This window comes from Carassius carassius, chromosome 2 (assembly GCF_963082965.1).
Source record: "Carassius carassius chromosome 2, fCarCar2.1, whole genome shotgun sequence".
Classification (NCBI taxonomy): domain Eukaryota; kingdom Metazoa; phylum Chordata; class Actinopteri; order Cypriniformes; family Cyprinidae; genus Carassius; species Carassius carassius.
Genome location: NC_081756.1, coordinates 19,542,287 through 19,562,337, shown reverse-complemented (window position 1 = coordinate 19,562,337; position 20,051 = coordinate 19,542,287). Strand labels below are relative to the sequence as shown.

The 20,051-nt window shown below is 38.2% G+C and overlaps 1 protein-coding gene across 2 annotated transcripts in view; it reads right to left on the bottom strand.

Moving 5' to 3' along the window:
* Nucleotides 1-20,051, bottom strand: part of LOC132105697 (leucine-rich repeat-containing G-protein coupled receptor 4) — a 54,846-nt gene that overhangs the window by 13,768 nt on the left and 21,027 nt on the right. For both annotated transcript variants that reach the window (XR_009423979.1, XM_059511008.1), the window contains exons 3-5: nt 13,321-13,392; nt 5,082-5,153; nt 4,156-4,227 (exon numbers count right to left, since the gene is read on the bottom strand). Coding sequence is in view for 1 of the 2 variants with exons in the window: in XM_059511008.1 (XP_059366991.1) it covers nt 4,156-4,227; nt 5,082-5,153; nt 13,321-13,392 (216 nt within the window). In the remaining variant the exon portion in view is untranslated. The remainder of the gene's footprint in view (nt 1-4,155; nt 4,228-5,081; nt 5,154-13,320; nt 13,393-20,051) is intronic.

Here is a 20,051-nt window from a genome sequence, read left to right as displayed (position 1 = left end):
TTCAATGAGAAAAGAGGACCACACCTTTCTGGCCTGAGGGTTAAAAGATCTGACTCAGAATGGATATACTTATCAACAAGTGTGAGTTGCACATGACCTCAGAAGACTATGAATAAAGCACACAAGTCACATGCTGGATAATGTTCTATTTCTATTTTCTAATCTAAATTAGGGCACTGAGATTTGGAATGGGAGCCAATCACAGGGAGGAAGGTTTGATGGGTAATACTTGTGGGGTGGTGACTTCCTGTTTATGAATGGCTGACACTGACTAAGCTCTACTCTCCCTCCCTTGAAGATTGTACAATTAAAAACACAAAAGACTAGAGCATGCGTAGGTGTAGATCTCAGTTAGAACAAGAACTACGATTTATGACCTTGCCATTAAGTATGGGAATACAGACACAAACAGACACACTCACACACACATGCTCTATCACCAGATTTAGTTAAGCTGTCTAATGCCTACCTAGATTTCCAAATTCAAACAGAACCTCATAAATGACTGAACTGACCTCACGACAGCAATTACTTAACCACACTGACCAATTTTCAAAGGCTGTATCTGTGTCCATCTAATAATATGACGTCACAAGTCTACTCGTTTGGTGATGTGTCTGATGAATTTGGTATAAATTACTTCAAATTTATCATCATGCAAAAAAAAAAAAAAAAGTTGAAGTTGAAAAACTCAATATAACTGTAGAAGTCGGACAGTCATCATGTCATAAACTTTGACATTAATACAAAGGATAAATGTGTAACTAATTCTAACGGGTAAAATATCGTTTATTTGTACAAATGTAGAGATGATCATTCAAAATTTGCTAAATAAATTGTTCATGTGTTCTATAACCTGATCCAGCACTTACATTATTTGAGATTGCTGGCTGGCTTCTGGGAAATGGAACGAACAACTCTCCATTCACTAGCCTCTTAAAACACCTAGTATAATCCCACAGACAGTCTATCACAGACAGTCCAGGAACATGATGCCTTAAAATCATAAAATGTTTATGAATTCCTCTGTGTACTGGAAATATATAACAGAGGTCTTGTGGATCTACCAAATGAAAATATAAACAACTCGTAATTGTTCACAATAGCCTTGCCTGGAATAGTGCATACAGTGTACTTTAAGCTTAGTCTCACTTGTTAAATAAACTTTTTTGTGTTCTCTCAGGCCATTCTGAGAAAGTAGAACTAAAGATTGCAAGATTGGTGAATGAAAACTTCATGCATGTACTGTTCTCTTTTTGTGTCTCAGTGCAAGTCTTTAGGGAAACTTTTTAGCACTGCGAGGCATTTGTGAACTAAAGTGAGAGATCATCTAAACTGACGTGTGCTTTGGATATGAACTCTGGCTCACTTTTGGCTTTGGCACGTTTAAGAATGTTTAATTCTCTGCTCTACACAGACATGGAGCTCACACAATAGGCATAATGTGGGGTCAGTGAGTGAAAAGTAAACTGAAATCATTGAATGAATGACACAATTTGCCATTTACAAACCCTTATAGTTCTATCCCAAAATGGATGGTTAATTTGTGACTTGAACTGAATTACAATCCAGGATTGGACTCTTATCTATGGAGATACGGATCTGTCAGCTGCAGCTGAAGACTGTGCATGCTGCTTGTTTTGAACGTACAGATCTGGGCATGTCCATATCAGCCACTGCCAAACCTGAGCATGCACACACTGACAAACACATATAGTACAAGACTCACTGAGATTCAAAAGGGTTGGGTGGCATAGACGAGAGAGACAGAGAGAATATTAATTTAAGATGCATATCTACAAGGAAACATCTGGCCACAGGAGCTGTTGTAACGTAATGCAATTATTACTTTGTAAGCATTTTCAGATCATAGCTTCAACACTCAAGAAGGATGAAGGATAATTGTTCATGATAATGAACTGCTCTTTGGTCTGTTAACTAGGAAGCACAGAATTGACTTTTGAGGTTAGAAAGCACAGATCTTCACCGGATCACTGCAAACTGTGGCATAGAAGGGCACTTGAAATTATAGATGGATGCAAGATTATAATTGTGGTTTTGGAAACTGTTTGAGTGAGAGAGGCAGTCATATTTCCAGAGTATATCCAAGCATCAACTGTTCTAACTAGAGATGCAAAGAATGTTGGCCAGCTGAAACGTTTTTACATTATTAAAAATAAAGAAGGAAAAAGAAACATTCCTTTCAAATTTAAATTCAATAAAATAATGATTTACATGGAGGAAAAAGCAGTGTGCAAAAAAAAAAGATCCAGGTTTAATGAGATTAAATGTAAACACGGAATAAATAGGATGTATATTTATAGGAAAGAGGTTGAGTTGAGTTGTTATACTATTGTTCAAAAGCAAAAGACATTTATAATGTTCATATATATATATATATATATATATATATATATATATGCTGTTTAAACGTTCTATTTATCATAAAAAAATCCTATAAAAAATTTATCATGATTTAAACAAAAATAGTGTCTTCAACACTAATAATAATACGATTAAATGTAACTGATGCTGAAATTTCAGCATTCCCATCACAGGAATAAAATGTAAAAAATAATATTAATAATTAAATGAAACAAAATTATTTTAATATTTTGGAATATGATTTTATTTACTGTATTTTTGATCAAATACATACAGTCTTGGTAAGCATGAGACTTATTTATATATTTATTTTTTAATGGGAACGTATATACTGTATAAAAGAACAAAAATAGTAAAATATGAATAAAAAGTCATAGCTATTTCAAACATATGCTAATTTAAAATGAGGATTTTTGGTTTTCATTATCAGCTTTCACAAAAAAAAAAAACACACCAAAATTAATTAGTCGAGCTATCAAACAGAATTGATAGCTGTAAAGGTTGAAGTAAAGGTTTTTTTTTTGTGTGTGTTTTCTACAGGCTAAGTCTCCGCCTTGTTTCCCACAGAAATGTTACTGTAATTAGGAGGTGTTTTTTTTTTTGGGAGCCTGATTAGTGCAGCTGAAGAACCTGTGCAGAAAGCCTGCAGGGTGAGCACATTCCTGGAGGACTGCCCCCTTCCCTCTCTCTCATGTGTCTCTCGTCTTTGGCATCTGCTCTGACTATACTCCTGCTCTTTCTCTCATCATCCATGCTGAGGTGCAGAAGGCATGTTGATTGACAGGTCATTCTCTAAGGCCTTATCCAAAAGCAGGTGGACTGTGCCAAAACGCATTACTTCAGCACAACAGAAAAAGAGAGGAAAAACACGCAAAGTGAGGAGGTGAGATAGAGAGAGACGAAGAGATCGGGAGAGGTGATAATGGTTGAAAGCTGATTTTTTAAACACATTGTCCCACAGCAGAAACAGAAGCTGGACTAAATCTAAATCATTGAGACAAAGTTAAAGGACAGACACACAAACAAACAATGCACAGTTACAGATATTCTAATACATCTGAGACATTACCATGTAAACATTTCTTGATGAAATACATAAGATCATTACTATCATAACATTATACAGGTAATTGACAAAATGAGATGGATTGGAGTTGTGTACAGTATAAGCCAATCATCTGTATTGGCTAGTAAAAGTGATTAAAAGTGATTTTTTTTAAACCTCTATATTAACCCTTTTGTCATCATAAGAACAATTTGAGGTCAGTAAGACTCTAATAATTTTGAAAGAAGTGTCTTATGCTCAACAAGGCTACATTTATCTGAATCTAATCAGTAAAAATAATTATTATTTTAATATTGTGAAATATTTTTACAATTCACTTTTTTTATCTTTTTATTTGGATACATGTAAAAGTTTTATTTATAGCATCCTTACTCCAGTCTTCAATGTCACATGTTCCTTCAGAAATCATTCTAATATGCTGAATTGGTGCTCAAGAAACATTATATCAATGTTTAATAATTTTTTGCGGAACCATAATACTTTTTTCAGGATTCTTTAAAAAATAGAAAGTAATAGAAAAAAAAATCATTTATTTGAAAAAAAAAAACATCTTTATTGTCACTCTTAACGGTTACTTTTCTAAATAAAAGCATTGATTTCTATTTTACTGTATCTTACCACATTTTTTTGAACAATAGTTTATAGAAGAGTAGTTTAAAGTACTTCTTTAATAATGGGAAAGAGAAAAATGCTGGGATGCTTACAAAGACTGCAGGGCATGGAGATTCTTGAGGGCTGTGCTTGGGACAGTCTTCAACTGATTGTTCTGAAGCATCCTGAAAAAGAAGTTTACATTAGTGACACATCAAAGCACAACACAACACAATACAATACATATACACTGCTCTTCAAGATTTCTCCACAAATATAGCCACTATATAAGCTCTAATATTGATTTAATGTGTTTGTGTGTGTCTCGTTCCGAGCTAATCATGGTGCATATCTTGCTTCCTCTACCCTATCAGCTCTCTGGCGTCACTCAAATGGCATAGGCCACGAGGACAGCTTTTCCCACTCAGTGCCAAACCACAGCACACACAACTACACACTTACACACACACATACAGTTACATACACACAGCCCAGCCAAGAGGCACTCACAAACACATGACCACAGTAAATAAAAACTGGCCTCAAATCATCTCCAACATCTATAGTTCCAAAGCCAACAGCGTTTGGTTCACAATCAGTTTCTCTAACTCATTTCCCACAACAGTGTCTGCATGAGCTGTAAGAGCACCATGGGGCTTTGAAATAGCCCTGGATGGGGACAGTATGAGGAAAAATTAGCTTTATGTAAAGCATGGCTGAGGGGACCAGGCTGCTGATAAGCTGCATTTGAATGGGCTCACAAATACCTGAAGGACAGAATATGAGTTACAACAAAGAGAGAGAGGGAGAGAGAGAAAGAGAATGCATCATGCTGCATCATGATGAAAGGTACTCCATCAGACACTGACAGACTTGCTGATCCAGTAGCAACGAAATTCCTGGAACACAACACCACTTGACAACTCAACAAAACACACAGCAGGATCTACTTCTCACTGCACTGTACAAGATCTGCTCACTGGGTGAATGAGTAAGCCTGTATCAAATAGAGGTGTGTGTGTGTGTGTTGAATACTTACAGGACTTTAAGCTGATGGAGGCCAGACAGAGCCTCTGGGTGGATGAATGCAAGGTCATTACCAGCCAAGCGTCTATGGAGAGAGAGAGATACTTCATTTCAGCTAGAATGCAAAAATGTCAGATATTCTGATGGAAAGCTGGGTGTCAAAGGGAGTGAAAGTCAAGTTATGAGTGGGAAGGAACAGTGAAGATAGAGTGATTTGAAATACTAAGCTCGATGAGCTGTTGTAAAATGCAGAGAAACGCACACCTGGGACTTTGTTTTTTTACATTCATTTATTAACTTAGCCTTCACTAAACACCTGGCTGTTTAGGGTGGCTGTGTGTCCACCAACGCATTTTTTTCAGCCAACAGAAAACACCAGATGCTCTTGAGACACTTTGGTTGCTATGATACAGATTATCCACTAAAGTAGTATGACACATTGCAAATTAAATATTTCTCCAAGCATTATTTTCTTAATTTTGTGGTAGCCGGGGAATTCCATTTGGTGAAGACATGAATACTCTCGAGACAAACGATATTAACTTCTCCATTGTTATTCCATCATAATACAAGCAGGGCGTGATGGTTGGTCGGTGTGGTATTAGTCCCACCCCTCCTCCCCTTTGATTAGCTGAATAAAAATTGACAGTGATGAGTGCTGCATTTTAGACAAACTGAGCAAACTCACAGTACTCCGCTGAAATGAATGATCAGCATGTTGCTCATGGTGCTTTTTTTCCCAATGTAAACCTAATTGTAGTTTCGTTAAATTAAATTAAACAATTTTAAGGAAACAATCCCACAACAGGGAACAACACTGTTGCTATGTCACTTATAATTAGCAACTAATATACAAATATTTAATAAACATAAACACACATATAAAGTACATACATGATTATAATTATACAACCCGAATTCTGGAAAAGTTGGGACGTTTTTTAAATTTTAATAAAATGAAAACTAAAAGACTTTCAAATCACATGAGCCAATATTTTATTCACAATAGAACATAGATAACATAGCAAATGTTTAAACTGAGAAAGTTTACAATTTTATGCACAACATGAGCTCATTTCAATTTTGATTTCTGCTACAGGTCTCAAAATAGTTGGGACGGGGCATATTTACCATGGTGTAGCATCTCCTTTTCTTTTCAAAACAGTTTGAAGACGTCTGGGCATTGAGGCTATGAGTTGCTGGAGTTTTGCTGTTGGAATTTGGTCCCATTCTTGCCTTATATAGATTTCCAGCTGCTGAAGAGTTCGTGGTCGTCTTTGACATATTTTTCGTTTAATGATGCGCCAAATGTTCTCTATAGGTGAAAGATCTGGACTGCAGGCAGGCCAGGTTAGCACCCGGACTCTTCTACGACGAAGCCATGCTGTTGTTATAGCTGCAGTATGTGGTTTTGCATTGTCCTGCTGAAATAAACAAGGCCTTCCCTGAAATAGACGTTGTTTGGAGGGAAGCATATGTTGCTCTAAAACCTTTATATACCTTTCAGCATTCACAGAGCCTTCCAAAACATGCAAGCTGCCCATACCGTATGCACTTATGCACCCCCATACCATCAGAGATGCTGGCTTTTGAACTGAACGCTGATAACATGCTGGAAGGTCTCCCTCCTCTTTAGCCCGGAGGACACGGCGTCCGTGATTTCCAACAAGAATGTCAAATTTGGACTCGTCTGACCATAAAACACTATTCCACTTTGAAATAGTCCATTTTAAATGAGCCTTGGCCCACAGGACACGATGGCGCTTCTGGACCATGTTCACATATGGCTTCCTTTTTTGCATGATAGAGCTTTAGTTGGCATCTGCTGATGGCACGGCGGATTGTGTTTACCGACAGTGGTTTCTGAAAGTATTCCTGGGCCCATTTAGTAATGTCATTGACACAATCATGCCGATGAGTGATGCAGTGTTGTCTGAGAGCCCGAAGACCACGGGCATCCAATAAAGGTCTCCGGCCTTGTCCCTTACGCACAGAGATTTCTCCAGTTTCTCTGAATCTTTTGATGATGTTATGCACTGTAGATGATGAGATTTGCAAAGCCTTTGCAATTTGACGTTGAGGAACATTGTTTTTAAAGTTTTCCACAATTTTTTTACGCAGTCTTACACAGATTGGAGAGCCTCTGCCCATCTTTACTTCTGAGAGACTCTGCTTCTCTAAGACAAAGCTTTTATAGCTAATCATGTTACAGACCTGATATCAATTAACTTAATTAATCACTAGATGTTCTCCCAGCTGAATCTTTTCAAAACTGCTTGCTTTTTTAGCCATTTGTTGCCCCTGTGCCAACTTTTTTGAGACCTGTAGCAGGCATTACATTTTAAATGAGCTAATTAAGTGGATAAAAGTGTAAAATTTCTCAGTTTAAACATTTGCTACGTTATCTATGTTCTATTGTGAATAAAATATTGGCTCATGTGATTTGAAATTCCTTTAGTTTTTATTTTATTAAAATTTAAAAAACGTCCCAACTTTTCCGGAATTCGGGTTGTACATTGATAAGAGTTCTTGAGAACTAAATCAGCATATTGATTTCAAGGATCATGTGACAAAATTAGAGTTAACAGCTGCGGAAAATTCAGCTTTGCCCATACAGGAATAAATTACATTTTAAAATATATTAAGTTAGAAAAGAGCTGTAATACTATTTCACAACATAAAGAAAGAATTCTCCAGTTTCTTGTCTAGGAGACATTCTGTAAACCTTGTTTAAATTAACAACATAACTAAGCAGGGCATAGCTTAGCAAAGGGTCTACTGCTATGTGGCTTGGCAACTATAAACAGCCTACAGACTTGGAGCGGGAGTACAATATATACAGCAGCTGATATCTGTGCTGCTGACAGTAGTGTGTTTGATAAGCGTTGCTCTCTCCAAGTGCTAACTTGCTCTTTGTAGGCAAAAGCCTCTCCAGACGCTGTCTGAATGGACAGCTCAAATACCTAAGGACGTGTCAGAATGTGATGGTTGGAATGAAGTTGCTGAGCTCTGATTGTACAGATATGTCCTTTGCTGGACAACACACAGCCTGATAACTTCTATTCAGAGAATCAAGTGGACAGCTTGAATCTGAATCTCACATGGCATGTGAAGGCATGTACACAGGTTAAGTTGTACTGCACGATACATGCTAGGATGTACATTGTTTTCATACATGCGTTTTTCAATGCTGCATGTGCCGTTACTGGTGTGCTGGAGTGTTTGTGTGTGGTAAGGCAGGCAAAGGGTCCACATAACTTCACCAAATCAGGCCCGAGAGATTAACACCAGATTTATCACTCATTGAAACTGGAGTCACACTCACACTCTTCTAACTCTCTTATCATCATGTCTCTCTCTCTCTCTCTCTCTCTCTCTCTGTGTAAATAGCAGAAATAGGCCACAGAGGTTCAGAAAGAACAGAAAGCCTTCCATTTGGCCTTCTCATCACAGGAAGTACTGGACTGCACACATTTATCTAGATGTTTACAGCATCAGGATGTGATAACTGCCCCTTGGTGGCCCCAAAAAAATAAATCAAATCTAAAATATTATATACAAATAAAACATTTGCATTGTGATTATTTCAATGCAAAAAAAACAAAAACGAAAAAACCTATGCAATCTCCATCCTCACTATAACACCACCTGTGTGTGGAAGCAACCAAACTTTTTAGAGTTTATAAGGAAGTTTGATATGCAATAATCAACAAAAATAACTGTGTGATATTGGGAATCCAGCTATCTTTCAACTTCTGTTATTACTTCTGCCAATATAGAGGTGCATTAAATAATTTAGTTTTTGTCACTGAATTCTCCATGACGATATCATCTAGACTCATTTTCCATTGACAGATTTGAAAGCTTCAAAATTTTGCAAGCAACACTGATTTTTTTTTATATTAAAGCAGATGGTTTGTGAGTACTATTTTTGGAGACTTAATAGCTTGAAATGTTCCATGCTTTCTTGGCTGCTGCTTTTGATGTCAAAACAAAAACAATGACAAACAAAACAATACAAAAAAACCAGAAACAAAACAAAACTGGATGTGAAACAGAGCACGACACAGAGTTCGATTGATCCCCGAGTGAGTAAACACAAATATACAGTTTGACCAATTTATACATCATTAATAGCGGTTCGCTTCTGTGATTTAGTACGATTGTGTTCACATCAGAAGCAAACCGTACTGGAGAAGTACCCTTCTTAGGTGGACTTGGGTACGGTTCACAGGTGGGCACCAGAGTTCAGAAGACATTATACAAACAAACTGAACTATGACGTTAATCGAACCTGGGAGCGCACCAGAAATGCTAGTGTGAAAGCCCCTTTACATTCTCCATAATACCAAAGTATATATGAAAGTCTATGGATAACTTATGGCACCGTGTCTCCATTACGCTCCTGCAAACCTGGAGAAAGACAAACAGACAGAAAAAGGAAAGAGAGGGGAAAACAACATGTGACACTGGATAATACAGCTGGAATTATGCTGGTGAGGACATGACAGGGGCGGCTTATCAGTCTGCAGGATCATAGGGGTTCAGCTTCTAAGTGCTGAAATATTGCCACACACAATGAGATGGATGGAGAGAGAAAACACAGGGAGAATGAAGATGATGAAAAGGACTGCTGGGATACTAAAAAGTTACAAATTATGAAGCGACACACAGGCTTTGACAGAGTATCTGTCTCTCTACGACCACGACACAAACCCCAAATTACACAATCAACTGCCATCTAACTGCGTTCTAGTTTACATCAACACATTTGTTGTGGCACACCAATGTGGTTGAGTTAGCCTGCGGGAAAAACAGACGACTTCTCGATCCATGTCTCTCTCTCTCTCTCTCTCTCTCTCTGTCTATGTCGTTCTGGTTTGGCTGTGTCTCAAAGCCACCAGATTTGTCCAGACTTCCATGGGTGGATTCTTAAGCACACACTCAGCGTCACAACTCAGCAGTCTGATGCACTGAGGGGGGAGATGTCACCCCTGATCTTTATTTGTCTGGAACTAATCTAAGTCTCATTCTGTGGTCAGTGTGTTGCCAAAGCTGTGTAGCACTTCTCCGGCATGTTGCTTTAGCAACCACTTCAGTGAGCACGGCAACTGTCATGTGACCTTCTGAAGGGTTCAGCCAAGACAGAATTACCTATATAAAACAAATTACAAATGAACTAATAAGTCAATGCAGTGCAATATATCCAATATGGCGCTGTCAAATTTTCCTACTGTATTCCTACTGTATTGTTTAGGACACATCCAGCGAGTCTGGATTCAGATTGTTCCAAGTGAAATCATTTGGAAACCACAGACTCTGAATGCAGAAATTTTTCCCAGGTCAAGAGCTTTAATGGTGCACTTTTAGTTCAAGTTTAACACATTTCCTTAGGTTCATTAAGTAAATTACAAATAATTACAGTCTTTGCAATTGTACTGCAGGGCACTGATAGAAATGCCTTTATATATTATCATAAAGCAGTTTTTTTTTGGCCACAGGCATACAAAATGATAATATACATATTTTCAAACAGATTACAATTTTTTTTAAAGTGGACCTTTAAAGGGATAGTTCACCTAAAAATGAAAATGCTGTCATCATTTAGTCCGTCTCAAGTTGTTCCAAACCTGTATGAATTTATTTCAGCTGCTGAACACAAAATATGATATTTTGAAGGATGCTGCGAACAAAACTTACAGTTGAAGTCAATGGCTATCATCAACTTTTTAGTTACCAACATTCTTCAAAATATCTTCTTTTGTGTTCAACAGAAGAAAGAAACGCATACAGGTTTGAAACAAGTGAAGGATGAGTAAATGATGACAGAATGTTCATTTTTGGGTGAACTATTATTAAAAAAATCTATCAAACACAATCTCTGGCATGTTCACACGTACAGTACTTATTAAGCCAGAGACACACACATATCTAGAGAGGATTAATATTTGACAGCTCTATATCTGTCAGTGGGGGTGGATATGTTTGAAGAGAGAGGTGAGGGTGTGTGTGGTTGTGATAGAAGACTGCATGACTCTGAGGCAGAGAATGTTCCTCTTGGCTGACAGCAGCCACAGGTCACACCAACACACACACACGCACACACGCGCGCGCACATCACTGCTGCTGCACCGTCAGGGTAAATGTGTTCTGTAAATAGGTGTTCTGCTCCCGGTAATCGTTTATGCCTTCATCTCTACATGAGAACTACCTTCGAAAGGCAATATCTGCCCGATTATTTCTGGACATCCACACTTTTACACATAGCACTTTACATGCTCCACATGAACACCATATCTGGAGTCCATCTCTTCATTTCGGAGTTTGTGTTGCTTTGACATGCATTTGGAAATGTACTGTAACATCTTCCCATAATTGTAATCAAAGTGCTAATTACAAAAGAGAAGCTTAAAGGACTCCCTGTGGTTTTCCGTCTGTTGGTTTAATATTTGAAAATTCAAATAATAATAATTTGAATTTTTTTTTTCCTCCAAATTGTGCGTGCACATTTTTCATTCAAATTAAATGTTTTCTTTAGGAAAAATATTAGGCTTTTAATTAGCAAGGTGAGTTACTTTTATGATTTAAACAATTATTTTTCCTATGCAGTCTTATAACTTTTACTATTTCGCCCAGTATTTTTTTTTCCTCTTGTATGTATGGATACAGCCTAGTTGAAGATCTTGCAATGTAAATGTTACTGCTGAGTGGTTACAACAGTCCAGGATGTGTTTACAAATACATTTAAGCCCAGAAAGTGAACTCCTGACCCTTGTGATTAACCACACCCATTGTGACCACTGAACCATGAGCAACCTGACAAAGAGCATCTGGCTCTATACAGTGCTGTACAGGTCCCGGAGACCTCGCGCACCCCTCACCCCATTCCCAGATAGCACACGCTTCTGAAAACTCCAGTTGTCATGGAAACCATTGTTTTGCCCTCCTTCTTCCTGCCATGCATTCCTTCTCACAATGCGTTGAAAAACAAATTGGCCTTTGACAAAGAACTGGAGGACTGTTTGGGAACGAGAGCTGAGGAGATTGGAGTGGATGAAAGACACACGAGGGTAAGAAAACACACTCCAATCAAACGAAAAAAAAATAAATAAAGGAAAAGAGTGAACAGCAAGGGGGAGGCGACTTTGGGAGATGGTCATTTCAGCCGTCTGGAAGTGCTGGTACCTGATATCACTTAGACAGATGTTATCTGCCCTTCCCGCAGATGGGCAGACGGGGGATGAGTGAGGAGTAAAGAAAAGACAAACACAAAGAAAAAAAACAGTCACACCCAACCCAACGAGAGTTCAGAATGTACTTCAGATATACTGATTCAGCCACTCCAAATTGGTCTAAAACAGCCTGTGTTTGTTCCTTTAATGTCATTAGCATGCTCTGATCGAGTTAGACGTAGCTTCAAAAGCATCCTGAGATGCTGTGACTAACAGTACTTTTTATAAGCTATGAGACAGTGCCAGATGTGCTGCACCACACTGATGGTGCTGTGGGTGGCCAAATCTGGTCCTGGCTTATTCTCTCTAATAAGCCTTGGCACTTTTTTTTAAGGGAACTCTAAAGCTCTTATAGGCAGTGTGTAGGTTGTTTGTCTGTAAATTATTTTATGTAAATTTTAAGTTCATCTTTTATTTTAATGTTGATGTATTTTACATAATAAACATTATTTTGTGCCAGTATTGTATATGGCTTAATTGATATAGAAAAATAAGTTGAGTTATTCTTGCAATAGTGCCGTTGTACTTAATATTGACCTGAGTGGGTTTTCTATGGCAATGAGCCTGAAGCCTCATAGAACAGCACTAAATGATCGCAGAGTCCAAGTTTCTGGAAATCAGTCCTTTTTAATGAAAGCTGGCAATCTGAGGTGACATGAGCAACACTGTTTAGCAGACTTTAATTTATGAAAATGGACAGTGACACAATGTAGTGACTATCAAAAGAATGAAGACAATGGAGCTCACATAATCCAAAAAGCTGGTGATGAGACCAGCAGTGATTTAATGGATGCCATGTGGATTTAGCTTCAAAGTTGTTTCTGCAGTTCTATAAACATTTTCAAATCTCAAAATAGACAAGAATATTCAAGAATGATTACAGAGCAAAAGATCATCTCAAATCATCATGGAGATATTCCAAGATGGTGTTTAAAAAAAGGTGCCATGCATATAGAAGAAGAAGAAAACAGAACATGAGGGGAAATAGTGAAAGATAGAGAAAACAGAAATCATCCTCACAGTTCTTCCAGATAGGGCAGGTTTCTGAAGACATTAGCAGGCAGCTCAGTGATGTTGTTCATGCTGATGTCCCTACGGAAACAGAAGAACAAATGCTCATAGTCAATGGTTGAGTAGTACCATTTCTATAGGTTTACACAAGATAAACAATTTACTTTTGCTGTTTGGATGCACTTCTGTTTGGATTCACATTTCTGGTTCACTTTGTTTACATTGACTGCTGAACCATTTCGCATGGAAGAGAAGAGTTTAAGAAAGATACAGCTTTACGATTCTCTCTGAAAACAGTCAAGTTCCTGGAAGTGTGCTGTGGGCAGAGCTAAAGAATCATAAACACACGCAGTTTTTGCGTAGGCATCATCTGCAAGCTGTGAGATCGGCATAAATAATTCCCTTAACACTGGGTTCTTTGGGAAGCTGAACAAGGTTATCTTTCCCTCAACACCAAAAACAGACTTCTTTGGTGACTGTTGAATTTGTGATCAAAAACAAAACGTAAATCTCGAGCGAGTCTTGTGCAGTGCCGCCGATGACTTCTGCAACCTGAATGAAACACGTTGATGGGCTGCTCTTGCTCTTGCTCTGGTTGATGTGTGCTTGCACTTTTCCCGGGAGAAGTGCCCATGCATGGAATTCCACCCTTTATGAAGTAAAACAAGGCCATACTTCATAAAAAAATAAAAAATCTTTCCAAACCTTATACAAACCCTGAAGGAGTGTATTTGGAACAGAAATACTCCATATGTCCAACTTATGTCATTTGAGACTTTGGTCATGTTTAGCATGAGAATCCTACTCCTTAGAATTCTGAATAAATCAGAATAGCATTAGACCTCCTCTTTAAGTATATTATTATAGTGCTGTAAATGTATAAATATAGTTGGCAACGAATGGAAAAGAGTAAAATTACCTCTTTAACACAACTCATAAATATAACTACTCAAAATCCTGTCATGAAGCAACATACAGTATTTACATTTGATACATTTCTTTGAGTTCACAGCTGATGTTCATGCTTTACAAGTCCAAACAGAGATCTGTATGTCTGTGACGACTGATAAGACCTGAATCCAGATCAGACAGTGAGATCAAGCATCGTACAACAGTAACAGAAGAAAGCTAAATCTATTTGATGTCATCAGCACTGCACTATGGTGATTTACTTCTCATCGTGCAAGTATGACATCAGAGGCTTACAAGTGTTGTCTGGGAGATGCTGATTTAAAAAGCAGGAAATGTACGAATTTCCACCTACAAATCAATTTTCACACACACACACACACACACACACACACACACACACACACACACACACACACACACACACACACACACACACACACACACACACACACACACACACACACACACACACACACACACACACACACACACACACTTATTTCCCATCATCCTCTGTAACATCTGATCTACACTACTGTCATTTACTGCCAAATTAAATAACACACAATCTATTGACATTGTGCAGATATTTTGTGCGACCCCAGCTGTTTGTTGCCAGTGATTTCTGGATAATTTAGTAAGTTAAACATTTAGTATTATCACATTAGGTATATCCCTTTAATAACATCCTTGAATTATAAAACTGTTATTAGGAAAGGGTTATTAAAACTATTACAAACTTGATCATCATGAAACCTAATTTACATCTAATGAGGTGAATCAAATTCACACTGACATGTATTTACACAGACACTTCAAAGTGTACATTATATACAGCTAAACAATCTGAATTCAGTCAGATTTCTGAACAAAGTGCTGTTTGTATGTCTGTCACTGTGCATATGTCAAGCCTGACTGATTTCTTTTTTAAACCGTGTTGTACATTACAAATATCATGCTATCATGTTGCTTCACAAATGTGTATAGCATAGACAGGTAGACAAATATTTTCAAATATTTCCGACTCACAACTTTTTAAATTTTTTTAGAGATGTTAGGGAAAATGGTAATGTTGCTCTTATCTATACAATAAAAGTTGAAGGTGAACCAAAGGCTTCAAAAGAATTGTATGAGCTTTTTGTCAAGGTTGATCACTTATCTTCATTCACTTTGATTGAATGGAAAAGAGTAACATACATTTTCTGCTGAACTGCTAAAGAAAAAAATGAACATCATTCAGTGAGTGAGTGAGTTTGGTGTGAGTAAAGAATGGTGAACTATTTCTTTAATGAAGTTAAAATCTCAAAGTTTTCCCTCATTCAATTTTTCTTCTCTTTAAAACTATATAGGTCCCTCCTTTTCTCCCCAAGGCTCCGAAGCTCTGAGCATAGAGAGAAAGACAGTGAGAGAGAGAGAGAGAGAGAAAGAAAGCGGAGGCTGTCAAGGAGACAGAGAGATAGCATGTAGCAGCATGACAAAAATGCAGGCAGTACACAAAGTGTTTTCCTCTCTCTCTCTTTCTCTTTTCCATTGGGGCTGAAAGGTGAAGTGTGTGGGCAGCTAGAAAAGCAAATGGTAGATCCACAGCAAGAGAGGTCAGAACACTGACCTTAAAAAACCCCGCCGTTAGAGACGCCACAACACAAACACGCAGAGAGGAAATGAGAACCAGTGCATGTAAATCATAATAAGTGTGTTTTTATGTGGCATTCTACTTGTTATACATCTCAGCCCTTTTGTTTATTTATTGTACCATATTCCAGCCAGAATTGTGTGTGCATGTTTCTGTTTTTGTTCTGGAGATGCACTGAAGCCTGGGCAGGTTTTTTCAGCTGAGGCTGAGATCTTGATTAGGGATCCATTATATGCGGCTTCAAAAGCCGGGCCACAAACAGTAGATGTGGAGACTGGGTCCGATGGAGCCCAACAAACATGCTACAATAGCTAATGAGGCACATACCCAACCCTGAAGGAAAAGAAAAACAAGGAGAAGATATCGTTCGCCATCTTGGATTTCAAAGCAAGTGCTGTCTTGAGTTTTGAGAGCGTATATATGAGCACGAGGGCCTCTGGCCACACTGTGTATCCGAATACCCCCCAAACACACACACCGAAAGGGGCCTCCCTGCCCCCCTGCAGCTATGACCTTCCGTCGCTCCGCTAACTTTTTTGGGGGATACACAGGTTACCTGCCCTATCCAATTACCCTTCAGGCAGCTTTCAATGGACCATGTACCACCAGAATACACCTCCTTATCACTCTTTTTCCCTCTCTTTCACTCTTGGTGGTGTCCCTGGGCCCCTATTTGTGCAGCGGTCCCGGTGGTCCTCTGGATACATTATGTATTACTGACAGTCCTGTTCCTCCTGTACGCACACACACACACTCCTCCACGCCTGCAGCCTTTCACCCTGCTACAAACTCTCTCAGTCTTTTGACTGAGGTGCCTGGGAGCAGGATGAGAGAGCGAGAGTGAGAGCGAGAGAGAGAGAGAGAGAGAGAGAGAGAGAGAGAGAGAGAGAGAGAGAGAGAGAGAGACAGGCTATGTGTATGTGTGTTTGGGTCTGCAAATGTGATCTCTATCCCCAAGTAGCAGGTTTCCTCATTAGGGGCCAGGGGCCGCACTGCAGTGACAAAGACAGGGATGGAGACAGAGGACTGGAGCCGTTACCGATGGAAACTCTATCCTAGGAGTCTGATAGCCTGTGCTCTTAAAGAGTTGTGTGTTTGTGACTGTGTGAGACCAGTTCTACTGCATTTATGTGATGTTTAAATAAAGCATATTAATCTATTATTAAAATAAAGGGTGATGCATGTCATTTATATGGTAGCAAACTGAACTGCAAAAATACTGTCAAGTGTCAAACTTCTATTTTTTTTTTATACAAATCACAACCTCACAATTAAAGCTTAAATGTAAAAATGTACTGTTCATACCTTAAATTGATAGTACACCCCAAAATGACAATTCTGCCCTTATTTACTCACTCATGTTTTTCATCTGTAGAACACAAAATAAGAGGTTTAGAAAATTTGGTGGTTTTTCAAAACTGAGTCAATGGAGTCTAATGTTGTTTGGACTCTAGCATTGCTCAAAATATCTTATTTTGTGTGGTGCAAAAGAAAGAAAGCCATACAAAGTTGGAAGGTCATGTCAGAATTTTCATTTTTAAGCAAACCTGTCTTTTTAGGAGCTATTTCTATTTATTTCTAGTCAGATTAATTAATATCATTTAGCAGAAATTACAGCCAACACTTATTTGAGCTGGTTGAAATAAAAAAAAAAATCTTGTTTTAAAGCTGAAGGACAGAAATATAATGTGATGCCTTTTGGGTATTGTGAATGTGAAATCCTGCAACATGCTCAAACAGTCGAAGATTTCAGCTTGCAAAGGCAGATACAATTTGGCATTGTCATTAAAATGGACTACAAATAAGGACCACCCTAAGCGCTACAGATGGAGCGTGACTGAATGGAAAATGCATACTACAAACATGGAAGGAAGAAGAAAAGCCTTGTTTTAGGAGAGCTCAGGAACATGTCAAGTCTCAACAGAGCACTGCAGATTTTCTTCCTGTCAGCAAGAGTAACAGAAATAGAGCAGGAAAGAGACAGAAGCCTAGTTAAACTCATGCTATAGGACAGAGAACATTGATTTATGAATGACAGCCTTATTTTCTATCAGGATAGATTCCTTCCCTTTTTCTAAAACAACATGTATTATTTCAGAGCTTAACGTGAAATGCTCTCTCTTAATCACTCTGAAAGAAGCACAACAAGCCTGTCTGTCTTTGACTGAACACTCAGGGGCAAATGAGCTCTTCAATTGCACACACAAATGCGGCACTGTATGCTGTATATCATTTCATATTAAAACGCAAAAGAAACTATGAGCATGCAATGTCTTAATTATGTCGTCAGTTAAATCAGTAAGTTACCAAAAAGGTGATTAAAGCTGCCTTAAAAGCATGCATGCATTTATCTGTTATCTACGAGTCACATTTAAAAACATGTCTCTGAAATGCAGTGGTTTTCAAAACTGTCCTGGAGCAGCTCAGAACTGTCTCTCTCATCTAACACAGCCGATTCAACTCTTCAGCTCAAGAGTAGAGACTTTAAGACCTGAGGTGGGTCAGAAATGGTAAAGAGTTGTGAGAAAATACAATGCGTGTCAGAGCCGGGTCATGTTCGGCAGAGGCAACTCTTAAAGCAGCCATAATACCCTAATAACCAGCTGCTGCGATGTCTGTTCATCAAAGAACAAAAGAAAAGAAAAGAAAAGAGAGGAAATCAATAACTTTTGTAGCTTTAAGTATTTGTCTATATTTAATTTAGGATTTAGTGTTTGATAACTTTATTTAAGGGCACAGATAGCTAAATATGACATTTATTATAATTGATTTATGTGAAGACTGTTTTAAGTTTACTTAAATTAAAAGTTGTTATTTTGTAAAGTCTAATAAATGTTCAAATGTATAGCTCTCTATTATACTGTGATGCTGAATGGGTTTAGTCAATGGTTAAATATAAGGGGGGATCTGTAGACATCAGTAGTATTGCTATGAGTGATACTCGCCTTCGATCATAAAAAATGGCATTAAACAAATATTAAATATAGACTTTCTTCATGTTGTTTCTTCATTAATTTGAAGAGTGAATGTAAAAGTATTGCAATATAAATATGAAAAATGTATTGTTAGGTGGGATTAATCGTGATTAATTGCAGAAAAAAAGTGTGATTAATTAGTAAATGTTTTATTATTACATATTATTTATATAAAAACGATTATGTAAAAACAACAACATTTAAATAGCATACAAAATGATCATTAAAAAGGATTACTGATATCTCTACTTCGTAACAACCTACAAGATCAGTAATTAGACTGGGAAAATTGCAATTAGCACAGATTTCGTGGGCATGTTTGCAGTGTTACTTAATATGTATAGTTATCTGAGTGAGTTAAATGGTCAAAGAAAGCCTGTTTCTGAGCATTTGCAGGAATTTACTCAATTGTAGCTGCTCTCCATGGGCTCCTAAACTCCTCTGCTAAGATTCTGAGGGCTAACTTTTAAATTTCCACTGCATCAGTGAAACATAGGGAGCATCTGCGTGTCGGCAAACCACACCAGCACCGCAGCAGGCCTTTCGGTGGCCGCAGTTGCCCACAGAGTCCCACATCACAGCAGGGCCAGCCCGCTCCCAGCCCTGCCAAGCCCTGAAGGAGCCCAGCCACAGCCTGCCCCATGATAAGGCCTGTAGATGTGGTGTGCGTGTGTCGGGGCATGGGTGGGTCTCATTCACCGGCTGGCTTTCAGGCCAAGAAAGGCGAGGCGTTTCTGTGACAACTCCATTTTGATTGACAGCCCTGCAAATGATGTCTCTTAAGGCTCAAGCCTAAAAAGGGTGTGTGCATTAAACATAGACTTGTGCTCATGAAATAAAGACACTTTCTGTCCTAGTTTATCTAAATGTTTCTCACAAGGAACTACAGTACATCTCATTTTATTCAGCCAATTCATAGGGTTCTTTCTATTTATTCACTTGTATATAATTTAATAGAAATGTAATATAATCCAAATAAGACAGATTGCTTGCCTAGACTCTGAATGCCCAGCTTGTGGGATTGATTAAAATTGTGTGCAATACCTACTATCCTGCACTGTTTCAAGGCCTGAGTTGTTTATAGTTATAGGGTTTTGTTCTTTCAAGCAGGACCCCCACCCTAAATTTGAAGCACAATAGTCTCTTCTCACAAGCCTGATGATTTGTTTTTTCTTCAGCATTACATACAGTAGAGAATGAACACTAAACACTGGATGATG